Here is a 20,670-nt window from a genome sequence, read left to right as displayed (position 1 = left end):
AGTATCTGAACCTTTGATGACAAGTTTTTCTTGCATGAGTTCCTAACTCTGATGACCATATAAGAAGAGGCCACCTGGATTTGTCTGGATTTTGGAACGGCCTCCAACAATTGCAATAAGTGAGTGCTCCAACCCTTTTTTCGAAGACAACTTTAACTTTAGGTTTCTGTTAGACATTCTTAATGACTGGGTTCTTAGCTGTTCAACAGTAGTTTAAAAGTCCAAAGATAAAACACTTTAAAAATCCCGTCTGCGTTTAGGTTTTGAAAAAGCTGACAGGTGTCACCGGCAGGGGGCGGTAAACGCCACCTGACACTTTAACCAGCCACGAAGAAGACACATCACTCACAACGTGTAGCAGCAGTGAAGCAACATGGCTTTGAATGGAGGTTTGTGAACGTAACTGTCTGCTAATTTGGAAGTTTTAAGAAACAACTTGTATAGTTTATGTATAATAGTATTTAGCACTTATTTCTGTTATCTTATATCGTCTGAGCTGCTTCGTGTACGTGTTATCCTGACGTTACCCCGGTTGCTTTGACTGCTAGCTTGTTATTATTTTCTGACAACTATCGTAGCAAGCAAATAGAGATCAATAAAACTTTACTCAAACAAATTAACGGAAAGCTTTACAATGTGTAATAAGCAATTAGACGGGTAGCATGTTTGTAACGATATTACAGACGTGTGTGTATGTAGCATAGCTGATTATCAGTGTGTTTGCTCGGATGCTGTTTTTCACTTGTTGTTGCCGACCTGTAGATGAAGAAGACTTTGAGTGGGAGCCTCCAACAGAAGCTGAGATGAAGGTGATCCAGGCTCGCAGGGAGAGACAGGACAAGATCAGCAAGCTGATGGGAGATTACCTCCTGAAAGGGTACAAGATGCTGGGGGACTGCTGCGAGGCGTGCGGGGTAAGCAGGACGTTTGCTTGTAATAATCTAGTCAGAATAAAAGCGGAAGCACTTCGTATACTCTCATATTGAGAATGAACTCAAGCACACTGATCAGGAATGATGATATCACCATTACTGTTTCAGACCTCATTTTACTGTCACAACAGTCCAAATATGTTGACTTACTAAGATTTTAGTGGCCCTGATTTTAAGTCCTGTGTGATGAGAGGTGATTGGATCTGGAATGTGTCTTCTGATATTTCTCCAGCATTAACTTCCTCAGCCAAAATCAGTTTCTCTCGCTCATCTGTCAGGTTGGACAAGATGGGCCAGCCTTTGGTCCCCATGCTTATTAATCATGCTTGTGACACAAGCATCACTGAACTACTTTCATGCGTCATGAATAAAATATGGTTCTTATAAAATCACTAAATATTTTTGAAATCTAAGGAGTTTGTTGTTAATCCCCAGACTCTTGGGATGAGGCTGCAGTAATCTATTTTGCACCTTTTTCCTAGTACTTTTTCCTTCTTCTCAACTTTCCATTAACATGTTTGCTAGTTTCTGTAGCAATGACTTTTTGTACTATTATGTCTCTTTTTTACATTTGTTTTAAATAATATTCAACTGTTCTGGGAAACTGAATGTTAAGTTTTCATTAGTTATAATATTAATATTATGTATTAGTATTGGTAAATATGACTATCAATTGCGATATATGCCTGTTTTGGTGTTTCTGTCATTGTCGTGTGTGCTTCCTGTGACCTTTAGCATTTTGAAGATGCTAAAGGTCAGTAACAATTATTGCACTGCAGACATTTACAATACGAGTAAAAATTAGTGTTACTGGGAGCAATGACCATTAGTGAGTGGAGGTTGTTGTCGTGGCTTTGAGTGTAAACCAGTGTTTCTCAACCTTTTTTTGGGCCAGCGCCCCCATAGCCTTTATCCAGGTCCCTCACCGCCCCCCACCAAAGAATTTGCAGGCTACTTTGCACTGACTATTATTTTATCATTAATATTACTATCACTATTGTAGATGTTTTGATTTTTATGCTGGTTTCTGTATTTATCATCAAAAATAATTTCCCAGAGAACAAAAAAGTCATGGGAATAGAAATTATTTTCACAGGTGTCTACGAAAAATGCAATGAACATTCAAGTTAAAATCGGTAGGCCTTGCAGCAGCCAATCAGAGTGGAAACAAAATTCTTATTTTGTGCCATTTTCTAGTTGTTAAATATTGCACAAAATGACCAGATAAAAGATGTACAGCATGCCAGTTTAAACTTTGAACTATTTGCAAAACGACTGAGCTCTGCAACATTAAAACATGGATAGAACTGTAACTGCATTAATCATAGCTCTTCTTCTCTTCAGTGTTTCTGTGGGTTTCTGGTGGTGCAGCTCTGTGCTGCCTTTAGGAGAATGGGACATCAGAGTATCATCCATAAAACTTCACCCGCATGGCATTTATTGTGCAAACCAGAGCTTTCAGTGGAAAAACAAAAGTTCCAGGTCCTTTTAATGCCATACTAATGTGAGACAGAAACGCGGATTATTTCTTTATATAGACCTGTCTATTGATTTATAGATTAATACACTGCTCAGAAAAATAAAGGGAACACTTAAACAACACAATATAACTCCAAGTAAATCAAACTTCTGTGAAATCAAACTGTCCATTTAGGAAGCAACACTGATTGACAACGGAGACCCTCGTCGGGTCAATCAGTGTTGCTTCCTAAGTGGACAGTTTGATTTCACAGAAGTTTGATTTACTTGGAGTTATATTGTGTTGTTTAAGTGTTCCCTTTATTTTTTTGAGCAGTATAGTTTTACTGGTCAGAAATTACAAAGAACAAATATGGTTCTTAATCAAATCCTAATGAGTCAAATTGAAAGTGTCATGGAGTCATCAGCCTCATGACATTAACACTGACATGAAAAATGATATTGAAGAAATAAATATATCAAATCTAATTAAAAACATAAATAAGTGATCAGTTCTTTACTGTTATGGTCTGTAAGATATATTTATTCTCAGTACTAGATATGGTCTCAACGAACCCATGGCACTTCAGCAATATTATTTTACCTTTTATCTGGAAATAGTGTCTGTTTATTCTTGACATACATTCCTCTGTATTAATTATTGCTCAAAAGGTCTTGCCATACAAGTTTATTCCTCTGTATTTACTTTAGTTTCTTAGTTTATTCTTGCATTTTGTTCTTCATTCATTTCCATTTAGTTTATTTTGATTAGTATTATCCTCTCTTGGTTTATTGCTATGTCCACTTTAGTTTCTTTCCTGTTGCTACATTTATTTTATCGTTAATTGACCATCAGTAATCTCATCACCTGCTGCGCCGCCTAATCGTCATGTGTTTCACATCATGTGTTGATTTTTCACTGTTCAGCGTCGGATTCTCTGTTTTTTTGCCATAATTCACATCTAGTTCGTCGCTCCGTTTTATGTCCCGCTTCTCCTGTTTCAGAGTTTTGCGCAATGTGTACGTCTTTTTTTATAAGGCAGGTCGGTCGGGAAGCGTATCATGTGGAAAAGGTAGACTGACATAAACCTTTTATAACAACGGAAACAATTTCTGCATTCTGATTATTGAAATTTAAAAGTGCTGTGGTACCGTTGTTCTATCACACCCGTTTCATACCGGACCACTTACAGGCTGTAAGTTACAGCACCGGTGTTGACGCTATAAAATGAACGCTCTGTATCATGGTATCACCACCCATGGAGGGATTTCTTTATTTAAATGGGTTCATTTATCAGAGGGATACACAGTGAGGGTATCGTGATTTTAGCTACCAGTAGCAGGAGAACGGAGCTGCGCCAAGAAGCTAACAGAAGCTAACAAACACTGAATAGAAGAAGAGCTGCCATCGATACAGTTGCAGCCAAGCATAGTTTAATGTTACACAAGATTACCAAGTTGCTCAAAGTCTAAACTGGTATTGTTGTGCATTTAAGGTTTAAAGTTTACCTTCGACCAAACGCCCCCCAAAGGCATCCCAGCGCCCCCCTTTTGTAAAATGTCCGTCAGCGCCCCCTGCCGTCCTCTGAACACCCCCTGGGGGGCGGTATCGCCCACGTTGAGAACCGCTAGCTTAGAGCCAGTTTCTAAATGTGACTGATGTGTCTAACTTCTGGAAAAAATACTTACTCTATAAAACAATTGTATTAATTTGTTTGTTTATGGGTATTTTCATAGGTAAAATCCTTGATTTTTGCACATATGTATGAGTTGAAAAACAGGACAAATACAAAACTTAAATTTATGCACATTTATTGACTTGCATTCACAAATTTAGATGTCTACGCATGCATTTTTAATTGACAGTAGAATTACCTTATACATAACGTCTTGTGTTTCCAAAGCAACTAAAACAAACAAGAACCTGTCAGAGGTTGTTTGACATCATCATACCATCCATGTTCTCATCGATGATGTCATAAAGGTTCAAAAGATTATTATCATTTGGAGTACAAGAATTCTCAGTTTGCTTTTCAACTTCGTTGGAGGTTCAACACTTTTACATCACGGACAACGATTTTAGAAAGGATTTCCATTTTAGCAAAAATGTTTCTGACTATCGGTTGGGGCCTTGGTTATCTGGCCACAAAGGGTCTTGAAAAATTGCTTGGAGAGAGTATTGCACAAGAAGAAGAAGATGATGATGACACCGATACATCTGACGAGAGTTTTGACAATGGCTTTGACAAAAAATCCGAAGAGTACAAGAGGTGGAAATACTTTGGTTTTGAGGAACTTATTCCTCAAGAACCTAGGGAAGAACCTGTTTCTGAGGAGGAAAGCAGCGTGAACGCTACCCCAGAAGTTGCCAGGACCACTTCAGGGGTCTTGACTGATTTGACAGTAAAGACTCCTGAAGATACTGTTTCTTTGAATAGCGACAGTTTTTTTGATCATGTTTTGGAGCTCCTCTGGGAAACTGACTCTGGGGACACAGGCACAGATGATAGTGGAAGTGTCGATTTTTCCCTGGAACACATGGACCTGGACCGGGCTGTTGATGCGAGCTGTGACAGCAAGGAAAATTATGCAGATAATTTTTCTGGCATGAAAGCTGAAGATATGGATGTTTCCAAGAAGAAAGTCCATTTTGAAAATGGTGAGAATGTTGTGGAACATGCTGAGAATGTTGTGGAAGATTTGGGCGTCTTTTCTGAGCGTTTTCTTCCAAAAATATGGTCTTCTGAAGAAGAATACGCAGAAGATGACATTGAGTTCACAGAGAATTTTGACAGGAGGGATTTTTCCAGTCAGTCTCTGAGCATAACTCCTCCAAAATATTTGACACATTTTGATAAAGTTTCTGTGTGTTCTTCAGTAGAAACGTTTTTGGAAGAAAGCTCAAAATGCGACATTCAAACTGTGCCACAACATTGTGACAGCCTGGAGGATCATTCTGACAGCGGAAATGCCAGAAAAGGGAGGTCACAAGTTTTCAAGTGGTTTCGCCAGGTAGGGGATAGGTTGGCTAAACTCCGACCAAGGAGAAAGAGCTAACTATTCTCTTTCATGGCAAAGAAAACTTTGAGGAGCTCATTAATGACCTGATTTCACCTCTGGATGAACTTCAAACACATTTCGGAGGAGGTGGATGGAATATAGCCCACACAGAGTCGTTCCCCAATTCCATTGTCAATGCGGCTTATTGGAGTTGTGGCCACAGGGTTTCCAGTGCCTGTTTTGGTGTGCTTCAAGGGTGGACTATGACACCCTGGAAGCAGCTTATGGGTACTGGCAATCCAAGTGTCATGCAACTCGGGTGGTCGCTAAGGCAAAATCTTGGGTGTGGGAGAAGTTCACAGAAGCCATGGAGAACCTTGGATTGGGCAGAGTAGTTTGAAGACCTCCTCAATTCCACCATCCCATCTTCCACTGAGGAAACGAAACCTGGGGACTTTGGAACAGGCTCTGCTGAGTTGACCATGGTGAAAGGCACAGAGAAGGAGTGGGCATTCTTTTTGCCTCCCATCTTGGTGCCTGTATGTTGGGATTCACTCCAGTGAAGAGGATGGCTTCCTTCCACCTACTTGTAGGGGGACGGGTTCTGACTGTTGTCTGTACTTATGTGACAAGCAGCAGTTCAGATTGGCCACCTTTTTTGAAGTTGTTGGAGGGGTGCTGGAGAGTGTCCCTCCTAGAGACTTCTTTATTCTGCTGGGGAATTTCAATGCTCACATGGGCAATTACGGTGAGTCCTGGAGGCTTGTGGTTGAGAGGATCGGCCACCCTGATTTAAACCTGAGTAGTGTACTGTTATTGGACTTCTGTGCTCATCATGGACTGTCCATAATGTACACCTTGTTCAAGCATAAGGGTGTCCATATGTGCTTGTAGCACCAGGACACCCTGGCCACAGATTAGATGTTTTCCCATCTAATCTGTGGCTGCATGTCTTGGACTCTTGGGTGAAGATAGGGGCAGAGCTGTCCACTGACCACTCCCTGGTGGTAAGTTGACTTTGATGATGGGGAAGGATGCCAGTCCGACCAGAAAAGCCCAAAAGTGTTGTGAGTATCCTGGCAGAGTCACCTGTGAAACAGAGTTTCAAATTTCACCTCTGGAAGAAGTTCGACCACATTTCGGAAAAAATGGATGGTGCATGGCCCGCACAGAATCATTCCCCAACTCCATTGTCAATACGGCTTATTTGAGTTGTGGCCATAAGGTTTCCAGTGCCTGTTTTGGGGACAACCCTGGAATCAGCTCGTGGGCACCAGAAGGGACAGATGTTGTCAAGCCAAAGATGGAGACCTATCAGGACTTTTTGGCCTGGGGCACCAGAAGGGACAGATGTTGTCAAGCCAAAGATGGAGACCTATCAGGACGTTTTGGCCTAGGACACCATGGGAGCAGCTTGTGGGTACTGGCAGGCCAAGTGTCATGCAGCTCGGGTGGTCGCTAAGGCAAAATCTTGGGTGTGGGAGAAGTTTACAGAAGCCATGGAGAACCTTGGATTGGGCAGAGTAGTTTGAAGACCTCCTCAATTCCACCATCACATCTTCCACTGAGGAAAGGAAACCTGGGGACTTTGGATCAGGCTCTGCTGAGTTGACCAGGGTGAGAGGCGCAGAGAAGGAGTGGGCATCCTTTTTGCCTCCCATCTTGGTGCCTGTATGTTGGAATTCTCTCCAGTGAAGAGGATAGCTTCCTTCCACCTACTTGTAGGGGGACGGGTTCTGACTGTTGTCTGTACTTATGTGACAAGCAGCAGTTCAGATTGGCCACCTTTTTTGAAGTTGTTGGAGGGGTGCTGGAGAGTGTCCCTCCTAGAGACTTCTTTATTCTGCTGGGGAATTTCAATGCTCACATGGGCAATTACGGTGAGTCCTGGAGGCTTGTGGTTGAGAGGATCGGCCACCCTGATTTAAACCTGAGTAGTGTACTGTTATTGGACTTCTGTGCTCATCATGGACTGTCCATAATGTACACCTTGTTCAAGCATAAGGGTGTCCATATGTGCTTGTAGCACCAGGACACCCTGGCCACAGATTAGATGTTTTCCCATCTAATCTGTGGCTGCATGTCTTGGACTCTTGGGTGAAGATAGGGGCAGAGCTGTCCACTGACCACTCCCTGGTGGTAAGTTGACTTTGATGATGGGGAAGGATGCCAGTCCGACCAGAAAAGCCCAAAAGTGTTGTGAGTATCCTGGCAGAGTCACCTGTGAAACAGAGTTTCAAATTTCACCTCTGGAAGAAGTTCGACCACATTTCGGAAAAAATGGATGGTGCATGGCCCGCACAGAATCATTCCCCAACTCCATTGTCAATACGGCTTATTTGAGTTGTGGCCATAAGGTTTCCAGTGCCTGTTTTGGGGACAACCCTGGAATCAGCTCGTGGGCACCAGAAGGGACAGATGTTGTCAAGCCAAAGATGGAGACCTATCAGGACTTTTTGGCCTGGGGCACCAGAAGGGACAGATGTTGTCAAGCCAAAGATGGAGACCTATCAGGACGTTTTGGCCTAGGACACCATGGGAGCAGCTTGTGGGTACTGGCAGGCCAAGTGTCATGCAGCTCGGGTGGTCGCTAAGGCAAAATCTTGGGTGTGGGAGAAGTTTACAGAAGCCATGGAGAACCTTGGATTGGGCAGAGTAGTTTGAAGACCTCCTCAATTCCACCATCACATCTTCCACTGAGGAAAGGAAACCTGGGGACTTTGGATCAGGCTCTGCTGAGTTGACCAGGGTGAGAGGCGCAGAGAAGGAGTGGGCATCCTTTTTGCCTCCCATCTTGGTGCCTGTATGTTGGAATTCTCTCCAGTGAAGAGGATAGCTTCCTTCCACCTACTTGTAGGGGGATGGGTTCTGTGACTGTTTGTACTTATGTGACAAGCAGCAGTTCAGATTGGCCAACTTTTTTGAAGTTGTTGGAGGTGTGCTGGAGAGTGTCCTTCCTAGAGACTTCTTTGTTCTACTGGGGGAGTTCAATGCTCACATGGGCAATTACATTGAGATCTGGAGGCTTGTGGTTGAGAGGATTGGCCAACCTGATCTAAACCTGAGTAGTGTACTGTTATTGGACTTCTGTGCTCATCATGGATTGTCCATAATGTACACCTTGTTCAAGCATAAGGGTGTCCATATTTGCTCGTAGCATCAGGACACCATTTATATGGTAGACTTTGTTGTTTCCCATCTAATCTGTGGCTGCATGTCTTGGACTGTTGGGTGAAGACAGGGGAAGAGCTGTCCACTGAACGAATAGTCAGTGGAGTGACCGAATGGTCAGTGGACAGCTCTGCCCGTGACTTCACCCAACAGTCCAAGACATGCAGCCACAGATTAGACAGGAAAACAACAAAGTCTACCATAGAAATGTGGCCAGGGTGTCCTGGTGCTACAAGCACATATGTACACCCTTATGCTTGAACAAGGTGTACATTATGGACTATCCATGATGAGCACAGAAGTCCAATTACAGTACACTACTCAGGTTTAGATCAGGGTGGCCAATCCTCTCAACCACAAGCCTCCAGGACTTACTGTAATAGCCCATGTGAACATTGAAATCCCCCAGTAGAACAAAGAAGTCTCTAGGAGGGACACTCTCCAGCACACCTCCAACAACTTCAAAAAAGTTGGCTAATCTGAACTGTTGCTTGTCACATAAGTACAGACAACAGTCAGAACCCGTCCCCCTACAAGTAGGTGGAAGGAAGCTATCTTCTTCACTGGAGTGAATCCCAACATACAGGCACCAAGATGGGAGGCAAAAAGGATGCCCACTCCTTATCTGTGCCTCTCACCATGGTCAACTCAGCAGAGCCTGATCCAAAGTCCCCAGGTTTTGCTTCCTCAGTGGAAGATGTGATGGTGGAATTGAGGAGGTCTTCGAACTACTCTACCTGATCCAAGGTTCTCCGTGGCCCCTGCGAACCTCTCCCAATCCCAAGTTTTTGCCTTGGCGTCCACCCTGGTACTCAGATTACCCACCCTTTTTGGAGACCTTGGAGGGGGTACTGGAGGGTTCTGTGGTGTTCTGTTGTTGGACTTCTGTGCTCCAACAACAGAACACCATGTTCAAGTAGAAGGGTGTCCATATGTGCACTTGGCACCAGGACACCCTAGGCCACAGTTCGATGATCAACTTTGTCATCATTTCATCGGATCTGTGACCGTATGTCTTGGACAGTTGGGTGAAGAGAGGGGCGGAGCTATCCACTGATCACTTCCTGGTGGTGAGTTGGCTCCGGTGGTGGGGGAGGATGATGGTCGTGTTGTGAGGGTCTGTTGGGAACATCTGGCAAAGTCTCAGAGATGATAGGTACACCCTTTCATCAAATTTGACAGGTGGGAGTGGCTTCTGGTGGGAGAGGGGCTCAGTGGGGAGTCCAGAAGTGGGGGAGCGGCTCAGTGGGGGGGACCCGGAAGTGTGGGAGGGCTTCAGTGGGGGCTCCGGAAGTGAGGGAGGGTCTCTGTAGGGGCTCCGGAAGTGAGGGAGAGTCTCAGTGGGGGGACTGGAAGTGGGGGTGGAGTACACTAGGGGTTCGGAATGGGGGTGTCTGGGGAAGTGCGTGGGAAGGGGTGAGTGGGGGTGAAAATGTTAATGATTTTAACACCTCTGATCCACAACAGGTGGTAGCTTTTGATGTCATGAGATACAGGGGATGTCAGTGACTTATTGTAATTCTTTATGTAATTCTTTATGAGTCTTTCTTTAGAAGTCCAGAAGTTGGGGAGGGGCTCAGTGGGGGGGATCCAGAAGTGTGGGAGGGCTTCAGTGGGGGCTCCGGAAGTGAGGGAGAGTCTCAGTAGGGGCTCCGGAAGTCAGGGAGGGTCTCAGTAGGGGGTCCGGAAGTGGCGGTGGATCTCAGTGGGGGGACCGGAAGAGGGGTGGAGTACACTAGGGGTTCGGAATGGGGGTGTCAGGGGAAGTGCGCGGGAAGGGGTGAAAATGTTAATGATTTTAACACCTCTGATCCACAACAGGTGGTAGCTTTTGATGTCATGAGATACAGGGGATGTCAGTGACTTATTGTAATTCTTTATCACTACCCAGTCCTGTTCTTGGTAAGTCTGAAAGACACCCCCTACTGTTCTTTGGTGGTCTAGACTACATGTCTCCTTAGGTCTGATTGCTGTGTGTGTGAGTGTGTGCGTGTGGAGGATGTGTGCGCACATTTGACTGCTTGTGAGGGAATTAAAGTACAACACAATTAAAGTATGAAAAATAAAACAATAAGTGATAATCGGAATCAAGAATAATATACAGTTTGTCACCTTCCCAGAAAAGTTTAGATTTAGAATATTGTAATTACCTAAGGTTTTGCTCATCAAACCATTTGGGCGTGTGTGCGTGTAGAGGGGGGGAGGGAAAGCCCCCCCCTCTACGTGTTGAGATTTCCGTCATCCGTTCCAAAAACTGTCACTTAAATTTTAAACTCTTATAGATTTTTTTTCTGTAACACTTGCTAGTGTGATACATTTCAGTAAATGTTCCTCATTTGTACATGTAATTCTTAAGAATATGTGACTGATAGCAAACAGGCCTATGTGAGGCGACTCATATTTAACTTTTAGCTTTGTGCAGTTGAAGTGAAAGTCAACCACTAACGCATTACAGCCGACTAACTCAGTACTCTTCTCAGTTCCTGTTTGCTCTAAGGAAAAACTTTGGTAAGGTTAAATTTAGTCGGCTAAAGAAAATCAAACGGTTCATTCTCTAACGTGAGAAATCCCTTGAAGTATTCAAGTTTCTTGTTTGTTCAGATCTTGTTAGCAATAGTGTGATTACTAATTAACTACCAATTATTTTGTCTAGAGCAGTGTTTCTCAACCTTTTTTGGCCCTGCGCCCCCTTAGCCTTTATCCAGGTCCCTCACCGCCCCCCACCAAAGAATTTGTAGGCTACTTTGCACTGACTATTATTTTATCATTAATATTACTATCACTATTGTAGAGGTTTTGATTTTTATACTGGTTTCTGTATTTATCATCAAAAATAATTTCCCAGAGAACAAAAAAGTCATGGGAATAGAAATTATTTTCACAGGTGTCTACGAAAAATGCAATGAACATTCAAGTTAAAATCGGAAGGCCTTGCAGCAGCCAATCAGAGTGGAAACAAAATTCTTATTTTGTGCCATTTTCTAGTTGTTAAATCTTCCACAAAATGACCAGATAAAAGATGTACAGCATGCCAGTTTAAACTTTGAACTATTTGGAAACGACATGGCACCCACATGGCATTTATTGTGCAAACCAGAGCTTTCAGTGGAAAACCAAAAGTTCCAGGTCCTTTTAATGCCATACAAATATGAGACAGAAACATGGATTATATCTTTATATAGACCTGTCTATTGATTTACAGATTAATAGTTTTACTGGACAGAAATTACAAAGAACAAATCTGGTTCTTAATCAAATCCTAATGAGTCAAATGGTAAGTGTCATGGAGTCGACTTCCGGTGGTGCCATGTTCTGAGACGGTTGCATTGGGTGGGGGCTCCCGTGAGATTGATGATTAATTGGAAAATTATATAACTTTATGGCTACCCCCCTGAGAGAAACTGCAAATAAGAAGACGATGCCGACAAGAAATACAGTAGGTAAGCAGCAAAATGACCAAAAAGAGCCAAAAGAGAAGAAAGATCCGCAGCAGACTAGCAACGCAGCTAGCGAGGGAAGGAAAGCTAATGAAGCTAATGATACGATAACCGAAGTTCTGCGTGAGCTAAAGGAGTTGAGGAAAGAAAACCAGAATGCTTTTGCTGAAACAAAAGCCGCCCTAACAAGACTGGAAATAACAGTAGGAGACTTGAAAGAGCGCACGGACAAGCTGGAGCAACGTTTGGAGGAAGCAGAGAATAGGACCGGCGCGACGGAAGAGGTTAGCCAGAGAAATGAGAGAGTGCTTCGGTACATGCTGAGACGTGAGGCTTCACTCACTAACCAGTGGGACGACCTCCAGAACCGTATGCGTCGTAACAATCTCAGAATCTATCAAGTTCCGGAGGGAAGCGAGAAACAAGACATGGCTGGCTTTGTAAAGGATATAATCAGAAACACGCTTCTGCTGCAGGAGGACTTTAAGATTGAAAGGGCGCATCGAGCGCTGGGACCGAGACCAGCGGACACAAATCCGCCGCGCTCCATCATTGTCCGCTTCATGGACTACACTGCGAAAGAAGCAGTGCTACAAAAGGCATGGTCACAAAAACAAATCGTTATCCAAGGGAAAAGAATATACTTCGACCAGGACTTCTCTCCAGAAATCCAAAAGAAAAGAGTGAGACTGCGGAGTGTAATCAAGCAACTTAAAGAAAAAGGAATACAGGCTAAATGTCGTTTTCCTGCACAACTCAGAGTGGACCTGGAAAATGGCTCAAAAACTTTCCCGACCCTTCTCGATGCGATACCAACGTTAGAGAAGCTAAATATCTCGGTACAGATGAGTGAGAGAGAGAAGATGGAAGCGGAGCTCTCCAAAGAGGCCTGGATTCCGAGACTCAACAAGAGACAAGGAAAAGGGGGGTTACTGGATGCGGATTTAAAGGCTTACATTTAAGATTGTGGTGGGGAAAAATGTTCATAAACAGATGAGTTTGTGAAGACTTCAAGGTATGTTTTGAGAAAATCATTAAGGGGGAGAAGATGCTATAAAGATAATTGAAATTACTTTGTATTGAGAAATTATATCTCAGTTGTTTAATATCTCACGGGTAGTTCCTATCGCCGTGCGTTACTATTGTCATTCCAATTGGGTGGAGATCTCATCAAGGAATTATTGTTTTTCTTTGGTTTGTGATCTGGGTTGCACTTAGTGCTTTTTCCCCAGAGCAACTGTGGGCACACAGTGCTCTGCCTTGGTCACATCGAGGGCTGGCCAGGATGCGGTCACTACAGGTTACCTGTGGTCTTATCATGGCCAGTGGGATTGATGGGAGTCTTAGGGGCTTATTTTGTTCAAATTGCTTTGATGTTACTATGTTCTTGTTCCTTGACATGTTTATGTTCATTTTGAGTGACCAACAGGAGTTAAATACGGATATGATGCAAGATTTAGAATTAAGTTTGAAGGGTCAAAAAGTAAAGGAGGAGGTTGACAGTGGGAGGAGAGTTATTGGTTATGAGTGATTTAAATATTGTGAGTTATAATGTGAGAGGGCTGGGCCATCCGATAAAGAGGAAAAAAATATTAGCTCAATTAAAATCGTTTAAAAGTTCAATAGCTCTAATACAAGAGACTCATCTTAACGATGTGGAACACAAAAAATTAAAAAGAGAATGGGTAGACCAGGTGTTCTTTTCCAGTTGTCCAAAAAGTAGGGGGAGAGGGGTTGCAATATTATTGAGCCGGACAACTTACTTTTTGATGCAGAAGGAGGTTAAAGATGAGCAGGGGAGATATGTGATGGTGGTAGGTTCAATAGAAGGGATGGATATAACAATAATGAATATATATGCCCCAAATGAAGAAGATCCAAATTTTTTTGTAGAAGTAGCTTCTGTCTTAGCAAAAGACTCAGAAGGTGTAATAATTTTGGCTGGAGACTTTAACTGTGTGTTGGATCCAAAACATGACAAATTGCCATCAGATCAGGGCCCATTGGGCAGAAAAACGAAAGTCCTGAAATATCTGTTAGAGGAGCTAGGACTGGAAGATTCTTGGAGGGCATGTAATCCACAGGGCAAGGATTACACATTCTTTTCAAATGTGCATGGTTCATACTCAAGATTGGATATGATACTTATATCCAGACAAGATCTTCATAGGGTGGTACATAGTAGTATAGAGCCTGTAACATTGTCAGACCATGGACCAGTTAGAATAACATTAAAGGTTAAAAAAGAAAAACATTTTAAATACTGGAGATTGAATGTCTCCATGCTGAATGACCCACAGGTTCAAGAACGAATGAAGACAACAATAGATGAATACTTTCGGTTGAATGATAATGGGGCTGTATCATGGGCAATATTGTGGGATGGAGCCAAGGCAGTAATCAGGGGTAAATGTATAGAAATGGCAAGTATATTAAAGAAACAACGGGCACAGAAAGTAAAAGACCTAGAGAATGAAGTGAAAAGATTAGAACAAATTCATAAAAGAGATAGAAAAGAGGAGACACTGGAAAAACTTAAAAGAAGCAGGGAAGCACTGGACAAAATACTTACTTATAAGGCAGAAGGGGCTATGAGATATACTGGCCAAAAATATTATGAGGTGGGAAATCGCGCGAGCCGCTTATTAGCCTTCCAATTGAGAAAAATACAGGCCAGCCGCGTGGTCCCCAACATAAGTCACCCGGGAAATGGAAGAGAACTAGCCCAGCCGGAAAAAATTGCAGAGGCGTTCCGAGAATTTTATAAAGAGCTATATGACTCCGAAAGTTTACCCCAGAAAAGAGAAGAAATAGAGGATCTATTTAAAACACTTAATCTACCAAAATTGACACAGGAAGAAGCAGATGATCTGAATAGACCAATTACAGAGATGGAGATTGAGGAAGTAATTAAATCATTAAAAAGCAATAAAAGTCCAGGGACAGATGGTCTAAATGGAGAGTTTTACAAAGTTTTCATTAAGGAACTTACCCCTAAATTATGTGCTGTTTACAACTACGCCTTGAAGGAAAATGATCCCCCAAAAAGCTGGTCAGAAGCATTAATAACAGTAATACATAAGGAAGGGAAAGACCCTAAAAAATGTGCCTCCTACCGCCCCATAAGTCTTTTGGGGAATGATTTGAAAATCCTTGGATCAATTTTAGCAGGAAGGATGCAAAGGTACTTAAAGAAATTAATAAAACCGGATCAAACTGGATTTATAACAAAACGACAAGGTTCGAACAATGTTAGAAGAGCGCTGAATATTCAGTCAATCGCTAAGAAAGACAGCCAACCATCAATGCTCCTGGCGTTAGACGCAGAGAAAGCGTTTGATAGGGTGGACTGGGATTATTTAAATTACATATTGAAGAAGATGGGATTTAACTTCACCTTCATAAAATGGATTGCAACTCTTAATTAAAGTCCAATCTCGAGGGTACGGGTAAATGGCTACTGCTCTGAATTTTTCAACATAAAAAGGGGGGTGAGACAGGGAAGTCCGGTCTCGCCTATTCTTTTCGCTATAAGTATAGAGCCATTAGCAGAATTGATTAGGTTGAACAAACATATAGAAGGAATAGTAGACAAGGGAGGTTTAGAACACAAGATCTCTTTATTTGCAGATGATATACTTTTGTACTTAAAAAACCCATCAAGTACGATCCCTCCTCTTATGAAATGCCTACACATATTTGGTCATGTCTCAGGTTATAAAATTAACGAAATTAAATCTGAAGCAATAATGATGACAGGACTCTGGCCAGAGCACCTGGAGAAAGAAGTGAAATTTAAGTGGCCAAAAGCGGGCCTTAAATATTTGGGAGTCACTCTGACCGGTAATTCTTCTCAGTTATACAATGCCAATTATAGCACACTTATATCTCAAATTAAAAAGGATTTGGAAAGATGGCAGATTCTCCCTCTATCCCTAGTTGGCAGAGTGGAGACGATCAGGATGAATGTGCTACCACGGCTTCTTTTCCTCTTTAACTCCCTACCGATCATGGTTCCTAAAACCACCTTCAAGTTACTAGACAGACTTATATCAAGATTCATCTGGCAAAACAAACGCCCAAGAGTGAGACTTAAAGTTATGTGTTCTTCAAAGAGTGTGGGAGGCCTGGCTCTTCCACATCTGGAAAGTTATTTCTGGGCAGCACAACTAAGGGCACTTGTTGCATGGATTAGACTGGATTTGGATACAATGTGGGTACAGCTGGAGCAGGGCTCATTAGTAAGGAGTATTTCGATAACAGATATACCTTTTTTAAGTAGAAATCAATGGCGAAAACTTAAAATCCAAAATGAGTGGGTGGTGTTTACTTTGAGAGTGTGGGACAAAGTCCGAAAGAAGTTGAAGCTACCACTCTCCTTGTCACGAGCAGCTAGAATAGATGGCATAGCTGACTTTAAACCTAATAAAATGGACAGGGGATTTGGAGAATGGGCAGATAAAGGTTTAATCACAATAAACCAACTATTTACAGGAACAACATTAAAAGCCTTCTCCCAACTTCGAAATGAATATAATATCGCTAACACAGATCTTTTCAGATTCTTTCAGATCAGACACTACCTTCAAAAACACAAAGAAGTAGAGAAATTAAAAAAGAGTCCAACAGATTTTGAACAATACTGGATTGATGTGGTGGAGAACCGAAAAGATCTTCATAAGATCGTTTCAGCTTTATACCAGAGAATACGAATTGACCAGGAAGAAACAACGCTAGATGTCAAGAACAAATGGGAACTGGAACTAAACGTGGTGATAGAGGACACTGAATGGGAAAACACTTGGGATAATTGGCATAAATGTCTGAATAGTCCAAACTGGAGAGAGTTTAGTTGGAAAATAAGAATGAGATATTTTAGGACCCCAATAGTGATAGCCAGCTATGATAATAAGGCCAGTAATCTCTGCTGGCGGAAGTGTGGACAAATAGGAGATTTTTCCCATATTTTTGGGAATGTCCAAAAGTGAAACGTTACTGGGAGACGGTAAAAAGGGAAATAGGACAAATACTAAATTTGACTATGGATTGGGAAATACATAAAGTGATTCTAGAAGAGGTGCATCTTCCGACAGAGGACTCTAAATATATGCTGAGAGCCCTGGTGTTGATTGCTCATAAGGTGATCACTGTGAACTGGCTGAAACCACATTCACCTACCTTGGAACAATGGGTTCAGAAGCTGAAGACTGTCAACCTGATGGAGGATATTACAGCAACTCTGAGGTTGCGGAAAGACATCTATAATAGAAGATGGACTTCTGTAATTCAATATCTGGAACAAAAACTCGATTTTCGGTAATAGTGTAAGGAAAGAGGGAAAAGAAGGAGCTTTAGAAGAGGTATGTTTGAATGTCATATCTGTAATTGTTTTGCAATGGAAAAATACATAAGAATGGATTTTGTCAAGGAATTGTTCAAATAAAAGTTCAAAAAAAATAAAAGAAAGTGTCATGGAGTCATCAGCCTCATGACATTAACACTGACATGAAAAATGATATTGAAGAAATAAATATATCAAATCTAATTAAAAACATAAATAAGTGATGTTATTTACTGTTATGGTCTGTAAGATTATTTATTTTCGGTACTAGAGATGGTCTCAACAAACCCATGACACTTCAACAATATTATTTTACCTTTTATGTGGAAATAGTGTCTGTTTATTCTTGCCATACAGTCCTCTGTATTAATTATTGCTCGAAAGGTCTTGCCATACCAGTTTATTCCTCTGTATTTACTTTAGTTTCTTAATTTATTCTTGCATTTTGTTCTTCATTCATTTCCATTTAGTGTCATTTAATTACTTTTATCCTCTCTTGGTTTATTGCTACGTCCACTTTAGTTTCTTTCCTGTTGCTAGTTTTATTTTATCGTTTATTGACGCTCACCATCAGTAATCTCATCACCTGCTGCGCCTCCTAATCGCCATGTGTTTCACATCATTTGTTGATTTTTTTCACTGTTCAGCGTCGGATTCCCTGTTTTTATGCCATAATTCACGTCGCTCCGTTTTATGTCCCGCTTCTCCTGTTTCAGAGTTTTTCGCAATGTGAACGTCTTTTTTTTTTAACCCCCTAAGGTGCAGGGCGGTCGGGAAGCGCATCGATGGGGAAAAGGCAGACTGACATAAACCTTTTAAAACAATGGAAACAATTTCGGTATTCTGATTATTGAAATTTAAAAGTGCTGTGGTACCGTTGATCTATCACACCCGTTTCATACCGGACCATTTACAGCACCGGTGTTAACGTTATAAAATGAACGCTCTCTATTGTGGTATCACCCATGGAGGGATTTCATGATTTCTTTATTTAAATGGGTTAATTTTTCAGAGGGATACACAGTGAGGGTATCGTGATTTTAGCTACCAGTAGCAGGAGAACGGAGCTGCGCCAAGAAGCTAACAGAAGCTAACAAACACTGAATAGAAGAAGAGCTGCCATCGATACAGTTGCATCCAAGCATAGTTTAATGTTACACAAGATTACCAAGTTGCTCAAAGTCTAAACTGGTATTGTTGTGCATTTAAGGTTTAAAGTTTACCTTCGACCAAACGCCCCCCAAAGGCATCCCAGCGCCCCCCTTTTGTAAAATGTCCGTCAGCGCCCCCTGCCGTCCTCTGAACGCCCCCCTGGGGGGCGGTACCGCCCACATTGAGAACCGCTAGTGTAAACAATGGAGGAAGATTCACTTATCTAAGGCATGTGTTTGTGTTTCCAGACTGTTCTTCTTCAGGACAGACAGCAGAAGAACTACTGTGTCTCATGTCAGGAGCTGGACTCTGATATTGATAAGGACAACCCTGGTAAACTCCTATATGTTTTTTTTCTGTAGTTTTCAATCTCCTTTCTTCTTTTTACAGATGTTTAAATTTATCCTCTTATTCTTCTTTCTTATAGCTCTAAATCCACAAGCTGCCTTGTCCCAGGTGAGAGAGCGGCAGCTGGCAGCCCAGGTCCCGGCAGCGGCTCCTGAACTCAATGGAGGACCAACCAGCAGTCAGGCGGGCGTGTCTGTTCCTCAGCCCAGACCGGAGCACTGCGAGGGGGCCGCCGCCGGAGGAAGGGCCCTGTTGCCTCCACCTGTTGTCGCGTCTCCTCCTCCTCCTGCCTCCACCACCACCCTGGCTCCCATCCGTCCCCCGGTTTGTCCGCAGAGCTCCACCCTGCAACCCGCTTTGGAAGAAGCAGAAGAAGCGGTTCTGACTAAACTCCGCTGGGCCACCACCCAGTTACAGAGCTCGGCCTCGCTGGAGGCCAGCATCCAGCTGTGCAGCCTAATCGGCAGCTGTGCCAACTCGCTGCGAAGCCTCAGGGAGCTCAGCCAGTAAGCACACAGGACAGACGAAAAGCGTAAAGTGATAGGAGCGCTGGTTCTACTTTGCTTCAGAATATTGACTGTTACCTTGCTTCTCTCTCTCTGTCTGAATACTTGCTTACAGCTGAATCTGAAGTCGTTCCTAAACACACTTGAATTAGGATTCAGATGTTTTAAAGTGCACGACTTACTCCTGAAATTATGCAGGCATGCACCTAACATAAAAAATGACATACTGATGTAATGGCTTTTGTCAAATTGTAACTTAAAATTTCAAACATTTACTTGTTCATATTAGTTTAAATGTATCCTATTGAGATTATTAAACCAGGCAGATTCTACATAGAAAATGAAATCTTGTGATCTTGTACCCTCTAGTTTCTCTACAGCCATCTGCAAAATGTTGCTGTGCTGCAAATCAGATTAGTTAAATTAACACATTTATCCTGCCTTCACACCCCTGAATGTGATGTTGCATACATCTGACCTTTTAGAGATCAGTTGCAGTTCAAAAGTTGTTTGGCTTGACTTAAAAATTCTCTTTTTGACCCCCTTGAGATGCAAACGTGATTTGTGAGGCTTTTAGTAGAAAGAAAAACTGTCAAGTAAAGCCGACAGTCATGTGGATGTTTTTGCATGGATGCTTGTCTGAGTTTTATTTTCAGTTTATTATAGCAAGTAGAATAAATAAATCTTTGCAATTGTACATCATATGACAGCACTTCATTTTAAAGATCCCATCCTTAATGATGTGTCCAAAGTAGCTAGTTTTTTAATAATGGACCAGAATAAATCCTGTTCTGAAGTTGCACAGTGTTTTTCTTTCCACAAGAGGGAGACAAAAATTATCTGTTTTTAAGAAATGGGTGAACTAAAAATGATATGAACTGAAATTATTATTCCCATTGACTTTCACAGTTCTTAATACAGTGCTCTGAAAAAGTATTTACTCTCCTTGGTCTACTTTTACAAGTCCTTCTCAAAGAATTAGCATATTGTGATAAAGTTTATTTTCCATAATGTAATGATAAAAACTAAACTGCCATATTTTAGATTCATTGCACAGCAACTGAAATATTTCAGGTCTTTTATTGTTTTAATACTGATGATTTTGGCAAACAGCTCATGAAAACCCAAAATCCCTGTCTCAAAAAATTTGCATATTTCATCCGACCAATAAAGGAAATGTGTTTTAATACCAAAAAAGTCAACCTTCAAAATAATTATGTTCAGTTATGCACTCAATACTTGGTCAGGAACCCTTTTGCAGCCTTCAATGCGGCATGGAGGCAATCAGCCTGTGGCTCTGCTGAGGTGTTATGGAGGCCCAGGAT

The 20,670-nt window shown here is 42.0% G+C and overlaps 1 protein-coding gene across 1 annotated transcript; it reads left to right on the top strand.

Moving 5' to 3' along the window:
- The first annotated feature begins 258 nt into the window (after positions 1-258).
- znrd2 (zinc ribbon domain containing 2) lies at positions 259-20,141 on the top strand. The gene is made up of 4 exons (XM_081615200.1): positions 259-389; positions 763-914; positions 18,740-18,824; positions 18,919-20,141. The coding sequence occupies exons 1-4, from the start codon at positions 374-376 to the stop codon at positions 19,347-19,349; spliced, it is 684 nt and encodes a 227-aa protein (XP_081471326.1). The 5' UTR covers positions 259-373; the 3' UTR covers positions 19,350-20,141.
- The last annotated feature ends 529 nt before the right edge of the window (positions 20,142-20,670 follow it).

The sequence above is a fragment of the Poecilia reticulata genome, chromosome 14 (genome assembly GCF_904066995.2).
Source record: "Poecilia reticulata chromosome 14, P_reticulata-male-v2, whole genome shotgun sequence".
Taxonomy (NCBI): Eukaryota; Metazoa; Chordata; class Actinopteri; order Cyprinodontiformes; family Poeciliidae; genus Poecilia; species Poecilia reticulata.
This window is presented reverse-complemented; position numbering and strand designations above follow the sequence as displayed.